Raw genomic sequence first — 21,531 nt, 5'->3', positions numbered from 1 at the left:
GAGCGCCTGGAAAGTTGGACTTTGCATCAGCCTGAAGTAGTGTTGTTGAAGAGAGAGAAGAGTGAAGCAGAGATGGACAATAGATGGAATGGATTTGAGAGTGAAGCGATGTGGATAAACTTTCTTTTATGAAATAGTTATTCTATTTCGTTTTGGTGAGTGAAAATTCAGATATTAATCTGATTCATATAAAAGATAAGCCACAATTTCCAGAAAAATTCAGTAAGAGTTGAGTTTGAGCTGACCGCGTGCAATGCGTGAGCTGAATTGAATAGCACGTGGGTTAAAGCTACCACATCCCAGCTAACAGGGGACGTCCCCCGGACTTTTCGAACGTCCCCTAACGCCGCCTTCACACTGGCAGTTGAAATCAGCTCCGTAATACGCAATACGCCCCCAGCGGACGTCGTACTACACCGTTGAAAAGCTTCGGAAGCGAGTAGAACAAAAATGGCGGAGAGATTAACGGTTGATTTTGTCGGTGTCAGAATGTACAATTCTGTATGATCTCTCTGATGAGGGTTATAGAGACATTAATCGGACGGCTGCTGCGTGGAGGAAAGTTCCCCAGGACGTTGATATGTCAGGTCGGCTAAATGTGATATAGTGGTATATAGGGCTTTTAATTGTATTAACTGCCCTAATAACGTTAGAAAATCATGAAAATAAAAAAATGACATGACAACTTATCGTTATAAAATCATTATTTATTTGATTAAAAGTTGAGAATTCAGGTTTGTTTATCAGTACCATAGCAACGCTAACTTCCGCTGGAATTGTCGGATAGGAACCGTCCGTAGCCTTTCGCAAGAGTTCAATTTTTTGAACGCATCCGGATGACCAACGGACACGATTTTTTTCGCACCGCACTCGTTCGGACCCGGTTCGCACCCATTCGCATGCGGTCTGCGAATCTCCATAGGAAATGAATGACTTCCGGTCGTTTCGTAGCCGTATCGGAGCTGATTTCAACTGCCAGTGTGAAGGCGGCGTTAGGTCCGCATTAGGTCCGGTTTGTAACGTTCGCTGACGGACATTCTGATGACGTCCGCATTTGGTCCGCTTTGTAACGTTCCCGAGCGGACCTTCGGAGGACGTCCGTATTTGGTCCGCTTTGTAACGTTCGCTGATGGACGTTCTGATGACATTTGTCCGGGCCAGTTTGTGAACGTCTATTTCGTCCCTCACCAGCCATTTCCATGACAACACAATCCAGTCGCCCATGCCTTTGATTTTTATCATTAGACCGGACATCTTGCAACTCAGACAAACAAATAATTAAACTAAAATATAAACCCATATTGGATTTAAAAGGAGATTTGTTTATCCATTAAATTAACTGTGATAATGGATTTTATCTAAAAACCATGTTTTTTTTACATTTAGTACAAGTACTTCAAACGAAATAAACTTATAACCCGTTTTCTGAGTAACATTGAGAATATCTCTATAGATTGTTGCAACACCGCCGCCACGACCAATCATACGGGGCTCATGCTTATAACAGTATCCTGATGGACTCATTTAGACCGAAATAATCATTTGGTTTAAGCCAGGTTTCAGTAAGGCAAAGTACATCGAAGCTATTATCTGTGACTATTTCATTTACAATAACTGCCTTAGGTGTGAGTGATCTAATGTTTAGAAGACCTAGCTTTAGAAATAGTTTTTGTTCACTAATAGCAAAATTTTCTGTTTTAATAACAATTAGATTTTTCCTAGATCCTGCAGTAGATTTATTATTTGATCTCACTAAACGAGGAATAGACACGGTTTCTATGCAATGTTCTACACTAGTATTTATATCAGTTAAATTGGTGCAGCAGAGACTATGATTTGGACTTTTGGTTACTAGTCAAAGGGTATTTAACATTTTGGAGATGTTATCCGACAGAAGATCTGCTCCGAATTTGCTTGGGTGTAAGCCATCAGCACGGAAAAGCCTAGGACGCTCCCAAAACAGATTCCAATTATTTACAAAGAGCAGTTTCTGCTCATTGCACCATGACATTAACCATTCATTTAGCGCAAATAATCTGCTGAACTTTTCATGCCCTAGTCGGTACGTGGGAAGCGGTCCTGACACAATGATCATTGTTTCAGGCGATGTGCTGCGTACCATATCGATCAGGCTCCTGAAGTCTTTCTTCAGAACCTCCGTCTGGCGCAGCCTAATGTCGTTCACTCCCGCGTGCAGGACCACAGTTCCGACACGCTCGTCACCGTTCAGAATCTCGGGAACGCGAGCAGCGATTTCAGAAACACGAGCACCAGGAAAGCAGTGACTGTGCACCTTACTTTTACCTAGGGGTGTGCGATATGACGATTTTTGATCGTGGACGATTAAAATGTCTCCACGATCTGCTTTTGAAGAAATATCGTAGAATCGTGCATTCTCAGTTGCTGTTCTGGTGCCTCTGTCCCAACATACTGAACAACACGACGTATATTCATATAAAATGTTAACGCAGCGGAACGGGACACTGCAGTTCACAAAAGTTCATAATTTGCATGTGCTTTAATGCCTTGTCGGTTAAACATTTAATTCGCGTGCTTATGCGCTGTTCTAACGTGTGTGTTTCTAGCCTGTCTACCAGCGCCTGGATACTGGACTAAGTTATCTTTCGAGTCTTATTGTGCTAATACTGTCAAATACACACAAGGTTTACATAAACAAAGTCGGTTATGTCTAAAGTGAAAGCAAACTTGAGAAAATTGAGAGAAAATCTGCTTGTCAAATGCGTGTATATTAGACGCGTTGCGCGCAGCTCTTAAAGAGACAGTAGTAACAGTAAACACGCTGCCGCTTGTCCTTGAAGGGATAGTTCACCCAAAAAAAAAAATTTCTCTCATTATTTACGCACTCTAATGTTGTTCCAAACCTGTATTAATTTCCTTCTAACATTTTCTAATATTTTTCTAATATTAATATTTTGAAGAATGTGGCTATCCAAACAGTAGCTGGTCCCCATTGACTTCCATAGGAGAAAAATATACTATGGAAGTCACTGGGGTACATCAACTGTTTGGTTACCCACATTCTTCCAAATAACTTTTATTTTCAACAGAAGAAAGAAACTTATTCGAGTTTAAAACAATTTGAGAGTAAATTATGACAATTTGAATTTTTAGGAGAACTATCCCTTTAATGTTAATAAAACAACAAAATGCAAAGAGAAAATCACTCACTGCTCTTGACTGATAACTTTAATAGTAGCTTTAATAAGTATCAATGTATAATTTATACAGTGAAGTCTATGTTTTGTTTTATTTTCATATTTGTTAATTTAATTACTTTCTTCAATGCTACTGTTAAATACACCTACTGTAGCTGAAAACATAAAGTACTGTTTATTTAATTTGTATATTAAGTTGTGTATGTGTAATATGTATCTTTGATCTTAATATTTAATAACAAAGAAAATAATGAAAAAAAAATTATCTTCGCCCCTGTCTGCCATTCTTTTTTTTTTTTCTTTTTTTTTTTTTTTTGCAATTTTTGTAAAAAGCCTAAGGCTTTGTTTTTAAAATATGGACATTAGTTTGGCTGTAATGCTCAGTCACAAAATAGTAAAACCAACATAAAAAAGAATCGTGATAAAAATCGTGAATCGTGATTTTCCTGAAAAAAATCGTGATATGATATTTTTGCCATATCGCCCACCCCTACTTTTACCTAACGTAGCGTGTACGTGCCGAACGATGGAATCGCCGATGATCACAGCATCGCGTTCTGTTTCGCGAAGAGGGGAGAAGCGGTTTTGTAACGTTAATCACTGATTTGTGTACATCGGCGCGTGATGTTTCAAGAGCTAAACGCCGGTCTCTTAGCTCGGCCTGTCTCAATAAAAGGTTGTGGATCTGTTTCTCAACAGCTTCCAGCTCAGACTGCAGTGCGTGCAGCTCAAATGTGTCCTCACCTGCACCAAAAGGTAGACTACTTACATCTGATATATTCGCCATTTTAACAGATGGACAGTGAGTTAGCAACGAAGCTACCAGTGATGCTATCAATATTAATACTAATTTATGACTGAAGTCTTGGATATAATCCGTCTTTTTAGTGGTAAGGGTGTAGAGTAGACGCACGATAGGCGAAAAACTGTTTGTTTGTAAGTGAGTGTGGAGAAGACGCGTTCAGCCGTGATCCACTGGAGTAACCTATAAGAGTATCCGGAGTTGGATCACTAAAAGGCTTGAGACGCGTCTGCTCAACAGTCCGCGTTGTAACTATGAGGTTTGAGCAGTAGTGCTTCTCAGTGAGGAAAAGTAGAAAATGTTCGTTGTAAGTCAGTTTAAAGAGAAAAATCAAGAATTATAAATCAAATCGATAGAGCTCCAAAGACAACAACACGTTCAGACGCAACGCATGCGCATTCATGTGCAACTAGCACTCCCCTTGAGAGTAGAGCCTGAAAACCCAGTCAAAGCGAACATAGGCGCAGCGCCGCCTCACTGTTTGAATGATGCTGATGCCGATTCTGCAGAGACGATATCTGTGAAATTCCCCATGTCTGCTATGCACCCTCCAGGAATTCAGAGGGTGGTGATGGAACACATTGTGAGAACAAGTGACTCCATGTCCTCGCAAAGTGCCCCATTTCGTCTAAAAGCTTTCTCTGGAAGGAGCCCCCGCCCATGTAATGAGGCTGACTTCGACACCTGGCGGGCAAGCGTTGATTACCTGCAAAACGATCCATCCCTTCCTGAGTCGCACAAGACACGGAAAATTCTGGACAGCTTGTTACCGCCCGCTTTAGACATAATCAAGCATGTGAGCCCGAACACTCCATCGTCAGAGTGTCTTAGGCTGGTGGAGTCCGTCTATGGGTCAGTGGAGGACAGAGACGAATTATTAGCCAAGTTTATAAGCACCCTGCAGAATCCTGGCGAAAGGTCATCCGCCTACCTTCACAGATTGCATGTAATTATGAGTGCTGCCATCAAACGGAACGGAGTTGCAGAGAGTGAACGAGACCATTGTCTGTTGAGGCAGTTCTGCTGTGGCTGCTGGGACAATGCCCTGATAGCTGATCTGCAGCTCGAAAAGAGAAAAGCAGACCCACCTCCTTTTGCTGAATTAGCCATACTCATCTGTTAGGGCTGGGCGATATGGCCTAAAAAAAAAAATCCCAGATTTTTTTCACAAAAAATCCGATTTACGATTTAAATCGATTAATTTTTCTTCCCTTACTTAAAATCAATCTGCAGATGACAAAGAAATTGTTCAGTTTTAACTTTATTTTGTTTTGATTTTCCCTTCTGGGATTTGATCTGGATTTCCCCCTTGGGGTTAAAGTGCAATCAGAAACAACAAGCCAAAAAGACAAGATGGCAGACCCTGCCTTCGTAAACAGTGAAAATGCATACAGTAACATAACGTAACATAACATGAAATGGGTGGATTGGGATTGGGGGGGGATGTGAATTTTTTTTTTACAGAATTTTATTAAGTTTAGTGACAACACAATGTTTACATGGTACAATGACTGGTATGCTACTGTTTTTATTATTGCTTTCACAATTTCAATTCAATTCTTGTGATTTGATTCTATACTAGGTACTGTAGATACATGTTAATTTAAAGCCCTGTCAGCTGACAGAAGTAAATCTGGTTTGTAATAAGTGAAGCTGGTAATGCTGTTTGTGGGGATGTTTAATGAAGTTGGAGCCTGACATCAAACAAATGTTGTCAACCCAGTTTTCATTTTCAACCAAAATTTGACGTATGAGCGATGTTGGAGTCCATGTCCAATAACATTTCTAGCTGGGGTGACCTCATATTGTGATCATAGTATGAGAACACAGTGAGTGCACTATGAGGTTACACTTTTAGCACACTGTGACATTGTGATCATATGGAGAGATGTGAGATCAACGTGTTGACTGGGTGAGAGGGCCCAATCATAATTAATTAACTGTTAACCACTTACCAAATTCAGCTCATGATTTATTTTAAACTTACTATCAAATGCACATGATGTTCTAACACAACAAGTATTCAGCCCAGTTAAGTTGTTGTGGGACTTTTCCAGAAGTCAGAGAACGGAGGTGCAGTCAGGGTACTTCTTATTCCTTCTTAAAGAGGCAGTTTGATTTGGTTTATCCATAAAAGTTAATGAATGCATTAACTATCAAACATGTACTAACATGTAGTTAAGGCTGTAGTCATTGGTTCATGATTAGTTCATGCTTTCAATTATCATTAATTCATGTTGAATTAAGTATTAATCCAGGTATTAGTACATGATTATTATTCATATACCCTTATTGTAAAGTGTTACCGTTTTTTCCTCACTTAATGCAAACAACACACTCTCCAGAAGAAACTATTAGTCTTTATCAGAGAGCTGTTCAAATCACTGACACACTCTTGTAGAATTGAAATAATCTTGACTGTTTTTCTACCCCCTCTTTCCACCACAAGGACCATTTTGAGTTCCAAAATACACAGATAGTGATCAAGGCCTGTTGGCCAAAATGTTTGTATTTTGGGGGAAGTTCAAATTATCTGATTGGTCAGTTTAAACGTCTCACAGTTGGGTTAAAGTCACATGGTCAGGAAAGGATAAAAGAAGTTATGCTCTCTCTCTCTCTCTCTCTCTCTCTCTCTCTCTCTCTCTTTACTTCCTCTTTTCTTTCTCTCTCTCTCTCTCTCTCTTTACTTCCTCCTCCTCTCTCTCTCTCTCTCTCTCTCTCTCTCTCTCTCTCAGGAAACATTTACATGCTGGGTAAGATTAATGGTATAAGTTATCATCATCTCATACATCTATTTTGTAACTATTTTAAGTATAACTATAACCATATTTTGTCATTAAACCTTTTCAATTACAAATAATGTTCTAAATAGTTCTGATTTGGTATTGACTTTGAAGTGCTACCTATTGCAATACAATATCGTCACTCTCTATAGCAACGCTCTCCCACATATTAATCTATTGTAACTGTGCTTATTTCCGTCGTTGGTATAAGTAGCAGTGGGTGGAATAGACAAGAAATGTACAGTTCTCTTACGAGAGGTACTCTCGTACTGCGTAAATCTTACGCTAGGGGAAAATCTCTTTTCCGCGAGATACTGAAGCCAAAAAATTATCCTTAATTTTGAAATAATGTAAAACGCGTTGCGGCAGCATGCAGACACAGGCGAGACGGCTTGTGCGCCTATTGGCTGCCCTGCGGCAACTGCAGCAGCCTATCGATAAGGCCCACTCGTGACGTCAGCTCCAATGGGGGCGCTTCGCGCCCAATACGTCACGTCCAATACGTCACGTCCCGCCAGAATGGGCGTGGTCTAGGGCTATAAACATAGCTTCGAGAGGCTAGCTCACTGATTTTTCATCTCTTCAGCGAAGCTCTCGCATCGCTGGATCCGGAGAGAAGCCGCGCCGTCTGAAAAAGCCTTTCAGCGGGACGAGTCGACACTCTGAAGCCGCTGGCCGCGCCGCCTTCAGTCGCCTTCCTGTTGCGCTATCCGGCGTTATATCCTTTCTCTGCTACTGTGTTTTGTGTATGTGTGTGTGCTCGCCGCCGCGACACACACTCTCATTGCACTAAAAGAGCCGGGCGTCTTTTTCAAGACGCCCCTTTCCTGAGGATCATGCAGCTCTCGCGCTCGCGCTCGCTGACGGCGACCGCCCTCACTGCGAGCCAGTTACTGCCTGGTGACTCTGAGGACTCACCTGGCATCCTTCTCCGAGACTGCTCCTCCGCCCCCCCCCAACCCGCAAAGCTCGCCGGTGCGCCCGCTTGCCTTGCCTGCTTGGGGGATGATACCTGCTCTCCCTCTGTTCGAGCCGCGCAAACCGCGCCGTTCACAGGGGATGTCAGGAGCGGACGGTCACGGGGCTAGCTTTCTCTCTCCCTCTGTTCGAGCCGCGCAAACTGCGCCGTTCACAAGGGAGGCTGGAAGCGGACGATCGGGGTTAGTTTTTCTTTACGTTACAAGAAAGCTACCCTGCCCTTGCGCCCCATTCACGCGTCACTCACCGGCGAAAAGACAACTCAGTTCCCTGATTAGGCGACTGGAAATATCAATATTGCAGCAAACGAGCCTGTTGTAACACGCACGCTTGCAAGCAAACGCCGAAGAAAACATGTTGACGCTCTTTTATATGCTCATGCATCTATACACCTTTGTGTTCCCCCCCTGTGGCTCAGTGGCGGAATCTTAGGTTTTTCGCACGAGGGACCGGGGTTCGAATCCCGGTCTAACGGCAGATATATTATGCCGCCAATGCTTCGCTCTGTCAGTTCCCTGAAAGGCGACTGCAGATGTGCATTTTGCAGCCAACGAGCGCGCTGTACAACCCGCTCGCCTGCACCCAAACACCGTTTCTATGGTTCCCGTGCGTCACTGGCGAAAGGAGAAAAGGGTGTTTTTAGCCCCGCTGCGGCCGGGCCAACCTCCACTCCTGACACATTTCTCATTCCCCTCTTAAGTTCAGGTGACTGGAAATGTCAATATTGCAGTGAGCGAGCCTGTTGTTTTGCACGCACGCCTGCAAACAAACGCCAGCATGTTGACGCTCTTTGATAATACTCGCGCTACTGAATGTCTATGTGTCTTCCTCTGTGGTCCAGTGGTAGATCGTCAGATTTTCACGCGAGAGACCCGCGATCGAATCCCGGGTCTACCGGCAAAACACACTTTTTGCCGTCAATTCTCGCTCTGGCAGTTCCCTGAAAAGGCGACTGCAGATGTGTATTTTGCAGCCAACGAGCGCGTGGTACAACCCGTTCGCCTGCACCCAAACTCTGTTTCTATGGTTTCCGCCTCTGAAGTTCAGACGACTGGAAATGTCAATATTGCAGTGAACAAGCCTGCTGTAATACACGCACGCCTGCAAACAAACGCCAGCATGTTGACGCTTTCTGTTTCTATGGCAACTTCTCGCTCGTTCAGTTCCAGTAAATGCGACTGTTCCAGTGTATTCTGCAGTAAACAAGTCGGCGAAATAGCCCGCTTGCCTACACACAAACGCCGCTTTTACGGCTACCCAGATAAATCCCATAAGAGTGTATTTTCTGGTGTCCCGGCCACGGCCGATGGTGTTACGAATGTAGACGAAATTCCTACACACAAACACAGCCCGTCACACAGGGCTCGCGCACATGAAATCGACCCAGGTCGATTGCGCATTAAACGTGGTAAATGTGCCCACTGCCCAGTGCCCACAAACACTACGTTCCGCATATCTCAAGGTTTCTGTAAAAACAAAACCAACGTGCATTCGCTCTGCTCAGGCGGACAATGCTCTCAGTGTTGTAAATGTGCCCGCTATCCCGCGCCCACATTCACACATAGACATGACAGGTCCTACGGGACTCGCCCAGCCCTCCCCTCTCGGTTGACCACCGCAAAGGAGTCGAGCGCGGGCAATCTGCCCGCTGTTATCAGCGCGCCCCCTGCCTCGAAGCGCGACGCTTATGTTACAGCACACCGAAGCCCCTCTGTCGCTGAGCGACCAGAGCGCGCTCCGCATTCAGCCCCTAGCCATTCGTGCAGATGCATGGGCAAGGCTACCCGGGGGTTTTGAAGTGGGTGCTAGACATTATAGAAAGAGGCTATTCGCTACAGTTTCGCCGACGCCCTCGCCGCTATGTGACGCACGTCGAAGCTACGGTAAAAACAGAAGTAGCACCACCTACTTCGAGCCGAAATTTTGAAACTGTTGAGCAAAGGGGCCATAGAGCCTTTATCTCAAGCTCAGAGTGAAGGAGGGCTATACAGCAGATACTTCCTGGTACTGAAAAGAGACGGGGGTCTCAGACCCATACTAGATCTAAGGCAACTGAACAGAGTGCTTGCGAAGCAACAGTTCGGAATGCTCACGACCAGAAAAACCCTCACGCACATTCGCCGAGGAGATTGGTTTGTGTCAATAGATCTGAAAGACGCATATTTTCAAATACAAATAGCGTCACGTCACAGGCGACGTTTGAGATTCGCCTTCGAGGGCCAGGCATATCAGTGCTCAGTCCTACCGTTCGGCTTGTCTCTAGCCGCTCGCACCCCTCAGACTACAGGGCATGCGAGTATTGAACTACTTGGACGATTGGCTGATTCTAGCTCAATCTCACTCGGTGCTCATAGAGCACAGGACCATTTTGCTCGATCACCTCGAGAATCTGGGTCAATTGGGCGAAGAGTTCTCTGTCTCCCAGACAGATAATATCTTTTCTGGGCACAGAACTGGACTCGCTGTCTATGATAGCGCGACTGTCACCAGAGCGCGTACTAGACATTCAGCGCGCAGCGAGCTCTTTCCGCTGCGGCGCATCTGTCCCGCTCAAGAAATTTCAGAGGATGCTAGGTCTCATGGCCTCAGCATCATCAGTACTTCAGTTGGGCTTGCTTCGCATGCGCCCGCTACAGTTCTGGCTGAAAGCGCGAGTACCGCGCCGAGCGTGGGCTTCCGGTCTGCTTCGTCTCAAGGTCAATCAGAAATGCATCGCAGCTCTGAAACCTGGGAAAGCAAACGACTTGTACCAATCAGGTGTTAGCCTGGGGACTTCCTCGAGTGTGAAGGTAGTGTCTACGGACGCCTCCACCTTGGGATGGGGAGCACTGCTCAAGGGCAGACCGTTCTTCGGCCAATGGTCAGAACGGGAGAAGCTTCTACACATAAACTGCCTCGAAATGTTGGCAGTAGACAACGCACTGACGCGTTTTTGTCCCTAAATACGAGGACACCACGTCCTGGTCCGCTCGGACAACATGTCAGTGGTGTCCTACATAAATCGCCAGGGCGGCCTCAGGTCCCGAAACCTGCACAGGCTGACAGAACGCCTCCTGGTGTGGGCTCAGCGCAACCTGCTCTCGCCGAGAGCAGCGCATGTGCCAGGGCTCCTGAACGTAGGACCGGACAGACTGTCCAGAAACAATGTTCCGACAGGCGAATGGCCTCTACACCCACAGACAGTCCAGCTGCTGTGGAAGAAATTCGGCAGAGCGGAAGTAGACCTGTTCGCGTCTCAAGAAAACGCTCACTGTCTGGAATTTTTCTCCAAGAGCAGGGACGCGCTGGCTCACGTATGGCCCCGCCGCCCGCTCTATGCCTTTCCTCCCGTCTTTCTCCTGCCTCAGGTGATAGAACGGATCAGAGAAGGATGCTCAGTGCTACTCGTAGCGCCGTTCTGGAAAAACCAACCCTGGTTCCCAGTTCTGATGCAGCTAGCAAGCACTGCCCCATGGCCAGTGCCAGTGAGGAGGGACCTCCTCTCTCAGGCCAAGGGCTCGTTTTGGCATCCGCGCCCAGAGCTGTGGTCCCTTCATGTTTGGGCCATCAACGGGTACCCGCTGACCTCCCCAAGCGGAGTGTTAAACACGATCACGCAGGCTAGAGCTCCGTCTATGCGACGTCTCTATTCCTCGAAATGGTCAGTGTTCTCCAGCTGATGCACAGCTCGTGGCGTGTCGCCCCTAGACTGTGGGGTGACGGAGGTTCTCTCCTTCCTACAAGAGCTGTTGGACAAGGGCAGGACCCCTTCCACGCTCAAAGTGTATGTGGCGGCCATAGCAGCGTTCTCAAAAACAACGCTGGGTCAGACAGTAGGAAGGAACGATTTAGTCATCGTCTTCCTTAGAGGAGCTAAGAGACTGAATCCTCCCAGGCCTCCCTCAGTCCCTGTATGGAACCTTTCTACAGTGCTGGAAGCCATGAAAGGTGACCCATTCGAGCCTTTACAGACGATTGATCTTAAACACCTGTCTTTCAAGACAGTGTTTCTTCTGGCTCTCGCTTCAGTGAAGCGCACAGGGGACTTACACGCGCTCTCAGTAAGCGCGACGTGTATGGAGTTTGGGCCTAATGACTCAAGAGTTATACTCAAACCTAAGCACGGTTATGTTCCAAAATCCCTCAACACACCGTTTAGGGCGCAGGTCATTCCCTGTCAGCCTTACCGGTCTCTGACGAGGAAGGAGACGCAAGCTTCCTTTGCCCAGTCAGAGCATTAAGAGCTTATGTGTCTCGCACGTCTGTTTTCAGACAGACAGAGCAGCTCTTTGTTTTCACTCTACGGACGTTCTAAGGGACTTGCCGTGTCGAAACAGAGCCTATCCAGTTGGATAGTTGATGCTATAGCGCTGGCTTATACCTCTAAGGGCTTACAGTGCCCATTTGGAGTCAGAGCACACTCCACGAGAGGCGTGGCCTCGTCGTGGGCTTGGTCTAGTGGGATTGCCTTGCAAGATATCTGTATGGCGGCAGGCTGGGCCTCCCCGTCTACATTTATAAGGTATTATAACCTAGAGGTTCCCGCCTTGCAGGCTAAGCTGCTTTCGGTCTAAAATCGGTACTGTCTGCCCTGATGTGTTCGGGCCAGAATACTGAAACTGCTTGAGCAAATGCTCGCTGTTGGATCGCGCAGCTCTATGGGCAGTGTGTAAGACCCACTATATTCGTCAGTCCAGGCCGGGGGTCGCCCTGACTGTACGACACATCATCAGTATAACTGCTCCTTATAAGATGTTATATTATTACAGGAATGATGCTATTCTAGCCACTCTTTCCTGGGCTCTCTGTGAGTCCATTATGATCATGTACTATATGAGCCCGGGCACTTGCCCTTGGGACTTTGGTGCTGGATCTTAGCATGCACGGCGTTTTACACTGTTTCCCCTAGCGTAAGATTTACGCAGTACGAGAGTACCTCTCGTAAGAGAACGTACTCGGTTACTAACGTAACCTCGGTTCTCTCTAGAGAGGAAACGAGTACTGCGTATCTTGCCGTGCCTGCACACGCTCTGGTTCGCTTCGGCGATGAAAAACCAGTGAGCTAGCCTCTCGAAGCTATGTTTATAGCCCTAGACCACGCCCATTCTGGCGGGACGTGACGTATTGGGCGCGAAGCGCCCCCATTGGAGCTGACGTCACGAGTGGGCCTTATCGATAGGCTGCTGCAGTTGCCGCAGGGCAGCCAATAGGCGCACAAGCCGTCTCGCCTGTGTCTGCATGCTGCCGCAACGCGTTTTACATTATTTCAAAATTAAGGATAATTTTTTGGCTTCAGTATCTCGCGGAAAAGAGATTTTCCCCTAGCGTAAGATTTACGCAGTACTCGTTTCCTCTCTAGAGAGAACCGAGGTTACGTTAGTAACCGAGTACGTTTTCTACCATCTTGCTGACAACTTTTCTTTAGTCATTCGGCAGTCTTGCAGCTTGAACCACTGCAGGAAATCCACCCTTACACTCTTAACCCTCTGGGGACCAAAAACGCGCCCCGCGTATTGCTAGTTTTTTTTTTTTTTTTTGCAATGTAAAATAAGCTCAAACTGCTCTGTTCATTTTGATCTTTCATTTTCGTGTTATACATCAATCGATCCTGTTCAGTTTCTATTTTTTTTCTGTATACTCACAATAAAAATAAAGTGTTGTGCTTTTTGCCAAATAAAGAAAAATAAACATGATTCAAGTTCTGCACTCTCTCTGTCTGTGAAGTCCAATTTGAAACGCGTTCGAAAATTATCTGATACTCCGCAAAAATTCAGTCAAACAGATAAACATACCCACGGGCATAAAGCTTGAAATCGCTTCTCTTAAATTAAGTAATTTATATAAAAAACAAATATTCTCAGCTGGTGAAATCTGTATTAAAAGAGAGCGATTCCAGTCGAGCTTATTAGAGCTCATTCAAATGTAATGTAACCACGCCCCGGAGAGCGAGCGCTATTCAAACGCAAATTCTGAACCATTTCAGACCTGTGAAACGCCCACATCAGCTGTAAACACATGCAGCGTGCCGCGAGTGAGGCATAGCCTACCTAATAATCCTGGAGAAAAGTTTCCTGAGAACAGTGCTGATATGAGGAGCAATAGATGAGGAGTGAGGTAGGCTAAGTTATCTTTTCTCAAATGTTGTGTGGAATAACGTTATGGAATAACGTTAGTGTAGGCCTATGTAAAAGATGAATCGTGTTTCTATAATATGAATCGCGTTTCTGTGAGATGAATGAAGGGTACATATTTGTAAAGACTGTTTAGCCTCAATATGAATCGCGTGTCTGTGTGTGAAAGAATAAACCTCTTTAATCAACTAAAATGCTTTGTTATAGCCTACGTTACTGAGATGAGTAAAAATCGACTGAAATATGTTGAAATAAAATGTCTTTGTATAAGCAACGTATTAAACTAGGGGTGGTGGCGCAATGGATAAGACACATGCCTTTGGTGTGAGAGACCCGGGTTCGAAACCACTGTGAGACACCAATGTGTCCCTGAGCAAGACACTTAACCCCTAGTTGCTCCAGAGGCGTGCGACCTCTGACATATATAGCAATTGTAAGTCGCTTTGGATAAAAAGCGTCAGCTAAATGAATAAATGTAAATGTAAACTGCAAATTAACATTTATATGCCCTAATATTTCATAAAAACAACGTTACAGTCAGGCGAAATATGAAAGAACATTTTGTTGACTAGATTTGGGTACAGTTTTTACTGTAGAATATACTGCCACATCAAATATAGAATATATATATATATTAGGGGTGTAACGATACACGTATTCGTATTGAACCGTTCGGTACGAGGCTTTCGGTTCAGTTTTCGGTACGCATTTTCAAACCGAACGGTTCGTTGGACCATTTTTCCTGCCGACCAAAATTTTGTTATTTCACATGTAGGCGCATTGCGCGTGGCAAGCGCGCTCATAATGTAAGAGATGCCGGCGCGACCACAATATTGGCCAACATCAAATGGCAAACGTAATGCAAGCGGAACGAAACTGCTCGTTATTGTGTGGTTGAAGGACCGTTTATCAGTTTGCGAGCCGATCGTGATCATGCGACACTGTTACTACACAGCGCTAATAAGAGATCCAGTAAAGAAAGCATTTGAACTCTCCACACAAGTAATAACATCGCTGCGAGATCTAGTGAGAAACATTCACATTTCTCCGTTATTAACGGATCAAACAGCGCTGACGTGGAAACCTGGAAGAAACATTGTGCCATGAATGAACTATCCAGTGTCCACAGATCAGCAACATTCACCATGGATTTACTGTAGTAACACTAACTGCAACCATAGAGACAGAGCGTATTTAGGCCACACCCACACCCAGGGGGAAAACAAACCAACCGTCCCCATTGACTTTGCATTGCGAGAGGCTGCCTCCTTGTCATTCCTTGCTTCTAACAAAAGACAGAAAAATGCCTAAAAGCTGCTTTGTGACAAGGTGTACAGCAAAGAAGCTAAAAAAACCAGAAATAAGTTTTTATTAGCTCTCGACCCCAAAAAACGAGTGTTCAGGACATAAAAGTGGATACAGGCAGTTGAGACAGAGCGTCACGTGTCTCATTACTCTGAGAACTAACGTACGTCCGCTGGAGGAGACCGTAATCGGCAACACAGGATAGTTTATCTTACAGAAATATAATATATAAAACTGACATTTGGATATTTGGCTCACCAGTGACCAAATGTTTAACTGTATTTTTAGTGCATACTGAGTGTCAGGATGCCACAATTTACCCATTCGTTCCAGCCTGTATCCACTTTTATGTCCTCAAACGCTCGTTTTTTGGGGTCGACAGCTTATGAAAACTTATTTCTGGGTTTCTTAGCTTGTTTGCTGTACACCTTGTCACATAGCAGCTTTTAGGCATTATGCTGTCTTTTCTTAGAAGCAAGAAATGACAAGGAGGCAGCCTCTCGCAATGCAAAGTCAATGGAGACAGTTGGTTTGTTTTCCCCCTTGGTGGGCGTGGTCTTCAGATTATGACGCGTTGCGCTCTGTCTCTATGGAAGTTTGGCAGGAATAGTAGGCTATAATGCCTTCAAGTAACATTACGTCGGTTTTATTTTGACATTATGAATACAATTGCTGCCCTCAAATGTTAATCTGAACTAAAATAAACCTTTGTTTATAACTACTACAATATTACATTTCATTTTTTCGAAGGAGCTGTTTTGTTTTATGTGCTCCTAAGAAGAGTCAATTATAGCTCCAGAATTGCTCAAAGAAAAAAAAAAAAAATCATACTTTATGATGTTAGTTTTAATAAAAAAAAGAATTAAAAAAATTAAATCAAGGAAATTTCTCTGGCATTTCTTTCTTTTTGCTGTATCGAAAACGTACCGAACCGTGACACAAGTGTATCGTATCGAACCGAACCGTGAATTTTGTGAACCGTTACACCCCTAATATATATATATATTAGAGGTGGGCATAGATTATTTTTTTTAATCTAGATTAATTTTGAAATTAATCTAGATTAATCTAGATTAAAATGGCTCATTTGAATTCTGCCGAAGGCATTCAGAATATGTGTGCTACCCAAATAATGACTATAAAAGTAAGTCTTTGAGAACGGGTTTCTCAAGCCAGGTGGCGCATTAGACCAGGGACTCATCTCCTGTTTCCAAAATGCATCACAAACTGCTTGAGAAAGCTGTTCTACTCATAGACTGTAAAAGGTTACTACTGTACCGTTACCGTCCATAGGCAACATTAGGTAGGCCTATGTTATTATCAACTACTATAGGCTATCAATTAGGGATGGGCGATATGGCCTAAAATCTATATTGTGATATACATTGCAGCCTCTTGCGATAACGATATACAGTATATTATAATAAAACCATTTCAGAACAGATTACACAGACCCATGCTAAACAACTGCTAAATGTATTTTTTTTTAAAGGGTGTATGTAGTTTTGAGAACATATATTTTGCAAAACTGTAAGTATACAACATAATTTTGCAGATAAATAAAATGTAAGTACACTAGCTGCAGAGACTTAAGTAGGTCTAATGTTTATTATCGCTTGGAGTTTATGAAACCCCAAATTTAAAATTAGAATATTGTCTAACTGATGTCTTTTCAGTTAAAAAGAAACACAACAACGATTCTTAAAATCGAGATTATGTGCTACACCACTAAGATATATTGGAATGGGAATAATACGCGCGCGCTGGTATTCAGTGATATCATGTTTCGTTTTGAATTTGAGGTGGTCGAACGGATTAGTCGTGTGTTAACTTACCGAACTGTTACCCCACACACTCTGTATATAGTTTGCTGCTGCTCGTCTGACGGCTTAAACCCGAACCAAGTCCAAATAATGGATGTTGCACCGATCTTTTTCACCAGCTTTCACTTTCAGCCGTGTTTACTTAAGATGACGACGAATATGCGTTGCAGCCGGGTTTACCTCGCGGCCGCGGGTAGATTGCGTCATCATAGCTTGTGTAGTATATAGAGCCATCTCCCAACCCAACTTGGAGAATAGATTAACGGCGATATTTTTTTTGTCTCGCGTTAACGCAGCACGTTAACGCCGATAACGGCCCACCACTAATATATATATATATATATATATATATATATATATATATATATATATATATATATATATATATATATATATAAAATACTATTTTTGTCAAAAATAAAGTCATCAACTAAGATGTTAGATGTTCCAATGTTGGCTATATTCAAACTAATGAATACATAGATAAAATGTAGGCCTATAATATTTTTTTTACAAAGAAAGAGTACACTTGAATAATTGTTGAAATTGTAATTATTGTTGTAATTGTAACCTTATAAAATAGCTAAACATATTTACAAGATAGATGTAATCAAAATCTTATATGGTCAATATAAGTCTTCTTCTAAATATATCTTTTGTCATTGCATTCATTCTTGTGCCTCAGTCAGTGTCACACCTGAATGAATGGATCATTATGCAAGTAATTACGCATAATGGGTGGGACATTGTATTCTCAGGTGTAAACCACTCCTCCTTCACGCCCCCCTCACATATTGGCTTTCCAAGCAAAACCTGTCTTACACAATTTAAATCAATGTATTGTTTTATGTGAACGATAAAGCAAGACAATTTTCACTTAATTTTGAAGCCAGAACTCGAAGTGAAAACATCCATTAGTCAAAAGTCTTGTGGACACATATTTAGTATGTGTTTTGTGGTCTTATTTCAACAACTTTCATTTTAATTTTTTTCAATAACCACGCATAAACATTATTCTCTTAAAAATACAAACATCTACATACATGTTGCTCACATATTATGCTAGCCCCGTTTGTGCTATATAGAGTGAATTTACACCTTTGCCATTAACATGTTTATAAATAACTGAAAAAAGCACAAATGTCAGGGCATGTCAGAACATCTCAAGGGCCCCAAAAACACCTTGGTCCCCAGAGGGTTAATATGAAGATAATTCTTCATCATCAGATGTTTGAGTGACACTATGTCCAGTATCAGGAATAATACAGTATGATCTGTGTTTATCAATACACAACTCTGAGATCACAACGTGAATGTGTGCAAGAATAAACTGAGCATGTTCAAATGAACTCTTTCCAGACTAATTCCACTAAATGTCTTTAGAGAAAATACAGATTTCTTTACCTGTGAGAAGTGAAGAGAGAATGATCAGTCCCAGCAGACACAGATCACACTTATCAGCCATTTTGTGTTTCTGTCAGTCTTCCTCTTCATTATATATAGTTACAGCTCTTCCTTTAAACATCATCAGCTCCTCCTCTGGTTGGTAACTTCCTCTGATCTCATCAGTGTTTAGTCCTGACTCTATGACACAGCTGAAGAAGCGATCAGAAAGATCTCTGGTGTAAAACTGTGTTGACTTTGAAAAGCTCTGGATCAGAAAGTGAGCTGAACTGTACAGTGGCGTCCAGAAACCAACCAAGTCCATAAAGAAGTGTTATGTTTGACACTGAACAAAGTGCTTTGAATGAACAGATCCACACAAATCAATACAAACATATATTTATCCTCTCATTAGCAATGTTTCCATCACCCTGTTTTTATGCATATTTTGAAGTATTGCATCAGAAACGAGTGATGGAAACGCAAAATTTATAAACTTTGGATGTTTGGATGGAAACCCAGCTATTGTAGCTACTGATTATTTGTCAGAGAAAACAATTTCTACATAATGAAATATATTTATTTTTAAGTGACCCAATACAGTGTCCTCAGAGTAATTTTAATGTGTCTATTTTTTATTTATTTATTTATTACACTTTTTTTCCCCCCCATCACATCACTAACACATTGTGTTGCTAAATGTGTGTGTGTACCATGAAGCTTTTATTAGGCTACTAAGTTTGTGCTTGTGAAACCACAAATTCACAACCTCCAGAAGTGTTTCACTGACAGATGCGTCAAGATCACACTTCATCTATACACAGCAAAAACTCCAGTGTTAAATTAACTCTCCTGGGAATTTATCTTAGACCACACTCAAAAAGTGTTAAAATAAGGGTACATTAAAAAGTCAAGGGCCCAACTAAAGCAAAGCGTTCAGTATTTCCGCTTGCAAATTCCGTCATGTTAAAAGCGCACCCTATGATTTATCAGCACCGTATCAGTGCTGAAGCTGCTCACACTAACATGGGATGAGTTGTGTTTAATAAATCCTCACTATGATTTTATTAATTTATCATGTGAGTGGAGTGAGTTACACTAGCTGTATGATTATTTTGCATCAGACAACAGACTGTACAAGACCAGTCATATGTATCAAACTCACTGACAAATCTGACTAAAGAGCTTTTTTTGATGATAATATGTGTGATGATAAAGCAGTCTGTGAGAGCCAGTGCAAACCACTGAAGCGAGAGACTGATGATGTGTGACAGTGATCATGTGATCATGAACCTTGTGTAGAAGCTGCTGCTGTAGTTCGGCTTGATGTCTTCTCAGAGTTTGAGCTTCTGACTGGAGTCAGTGTTGTTGAAGCGACTGGAGCTGCAGAAGATGAATGTTCAGACGCATCAGGACATTAACATCATATTTTCATATTGATCATGACATGCAGTTTGTGTTCAATCATCACAGCTTACAGTGGCAGTAGTTGAGAAGAGAGATGTTACTGTATCATTTATTCCTGGTTTATATGAGAGTGAAACACAGTGAGCTGCTTCCCATAAACCTTCAGCTTTCCTGAATCAATGACATTATTAAGCCTTAGAATTCCTCAAACTGCATACAAATCCTTATAATTCCCAATATTGACATCCCTCATGGGTCATACATGAAATATTGCATAAATCAGAAGAGTCTATTTTAGCCTAGTATGACCCATAGGAGGTCAATATTGGGAATTATAAGGATTTTTATGCAGTTTATGACTTTGACCACTAATATTTTACAATTGCCAAACATATGAAGCCATCAGGAAGAGTAGAGCCAGTGTGTGAAAGTTTTGACAAATCTGTCTGAAAAGAGTGTTTTCTCACCTGAATACTTGACAGTGTATCTGACTGAGGTCTTGAGTTGATTTCTGTGAGTAAGCCGACATCTCCACTCTCTGTTGTTATCTTCATTCAGGAGTGTTGTAGTCAGAGTGATGATACAGCGATATGATGATGATGATGATAATATCTGATATCTGGAGTCTGTCTTCAGATCAACACCAGCCTGATTCACCCACAACAGCTCAACTCCCTCAGAACTGACCCAATCATCACAGGATAATCCAGTATATGAATACAAATGACAGGAGAGAGTCACAGAGTGTTACCCTTTTCCCCTCACTTAATGCAAACAACACACTCTCCAGAATAAACTATTAGTCTTTATCAGAGAGCTGTTCAAATCACTGACACACTCTTAATATGAAGATAATTCTTATCGAGTTAAAGTTCCCCAATTATGTTTTTTCGAATATTCCCTTTCACGCAGTGTAATATTGCTGTTTGTGAATGTAAACGTTCTAAAAAGTTTTAAATTCAAAAGTGCACGATAAAAGTTATTTTCTCCCAAAAGAAAGAATCGTCTCTGATCCGCCGTTACGAGTCGTTTGTGTTTCGAATCCTACAGCTTTACGGCTCTACGTCACTAGAAGACACATTTGCATAATGCCTTCGCTTTACGTGTGGATGGAAACCCAGCTATTATTGCTACTGATTATTTGTCAGAGAAAACTATTTCAACATAATGAAATATAGTTATTTTTAAGTGACCCAGTACAGTGTCCTCAGAGTAATTATGTGTCTATTTTTTTATTTTTTTTATTTACACAATCTTTTTGCATCACATCTCTAACACATTGTGTTGCTTGTTCAGTTAACATACAGTTTTATTTTTTTTATTCGCTTTGGTACTATTTTCACAAGTAAGGTGAAATTTTTTTACGTTTTGTACGTTTACACTTTTAGTTCTAATATCACAACAGATCATCAAAAGTGCACTTTTTTCAAACATTTCAGCATGTTTTCAATTGTGTTAGTAGAATACACAAAATCACAAAAGTGTGTGCGTGAGAGAGCGAGAGCGAGAGAGAGACTTACCATGGTAGAGACATTACTGTAACTCACCCTTCATCTGTAAAGATCAACTACAGTATAGCTTCAGTCTTATGGTTCAGTGAGAACATTTACTGTATCGGCAGCAAACTCTGTTCACAAAACCTCATGGGAGTTTCATAACTTCATCACACCTTCCCACATATCAATGTTTGTCTGGTCCAGCTCCGGTCCACAGAGTCCCTTTTCCCTCGGTCCTCATGCTGCAAATAATGACGGTCCTGGAATG

At 42.6% G+C, this 21,531-nt stretch overlaps 1 protein-coding gene across 2 annotated transcripts in view; it reads right to left on the bottom strand.

Annotated features, from left to right (window-relative positions):
* LOC309491375 (uncharacterized protein) overlaps window positions 1-21,207 on the bottom strand; it is a 45,232-nt gene extending 24,025 nt beyond the window's left edge. The window contains exons 1-3 of one of the 2 annotated variants that reach the window (XM_082190404.1): window positions 20,235-21,207; window positions 19,654-19,743; window positions 18,382-18,572 (exon numbers count right to left, since the gene is read on the bottom strand). In XM_082190404.1, the coding sequence (XP_082046530.1) occupies window positions 18,382-18,442 (61 nt within the window). In that variant the 5' untranslated portion in view covers window positions 18,443-18,572; window positions 19,654-19,743; window positions 20,235-21,207. Of the gene's footprint in view, window positions 1-18,381; window positions 18,573-19,653; window positions 19,967-20,234 lie in introns of those variants that run through there. The other variant, XM_082190405.1, reaches the window with a different exon arrangement.
* Window positions 21,208-21,531: the final 324 nt, after the last annotated feature.

Source organism: Leuciscus leuciscus (genome assembly GCF_965113295.1).
Source record: "Leuciscus leuciscus genome assembly, contig: HAP1_SCAFFOLD_179, whole genome shotgun sequence".
NCBI lineage: Eukaryota > Metazoa > Chordata > Actinopteri > Cypriniformes > Leuciscidae > Leuciscus > Leuciscus leuciscus.
Note: the sequence above shows the minus strand (reverse complement) of the source record. Positions and strands in the feature narration are given on the sequence as shown.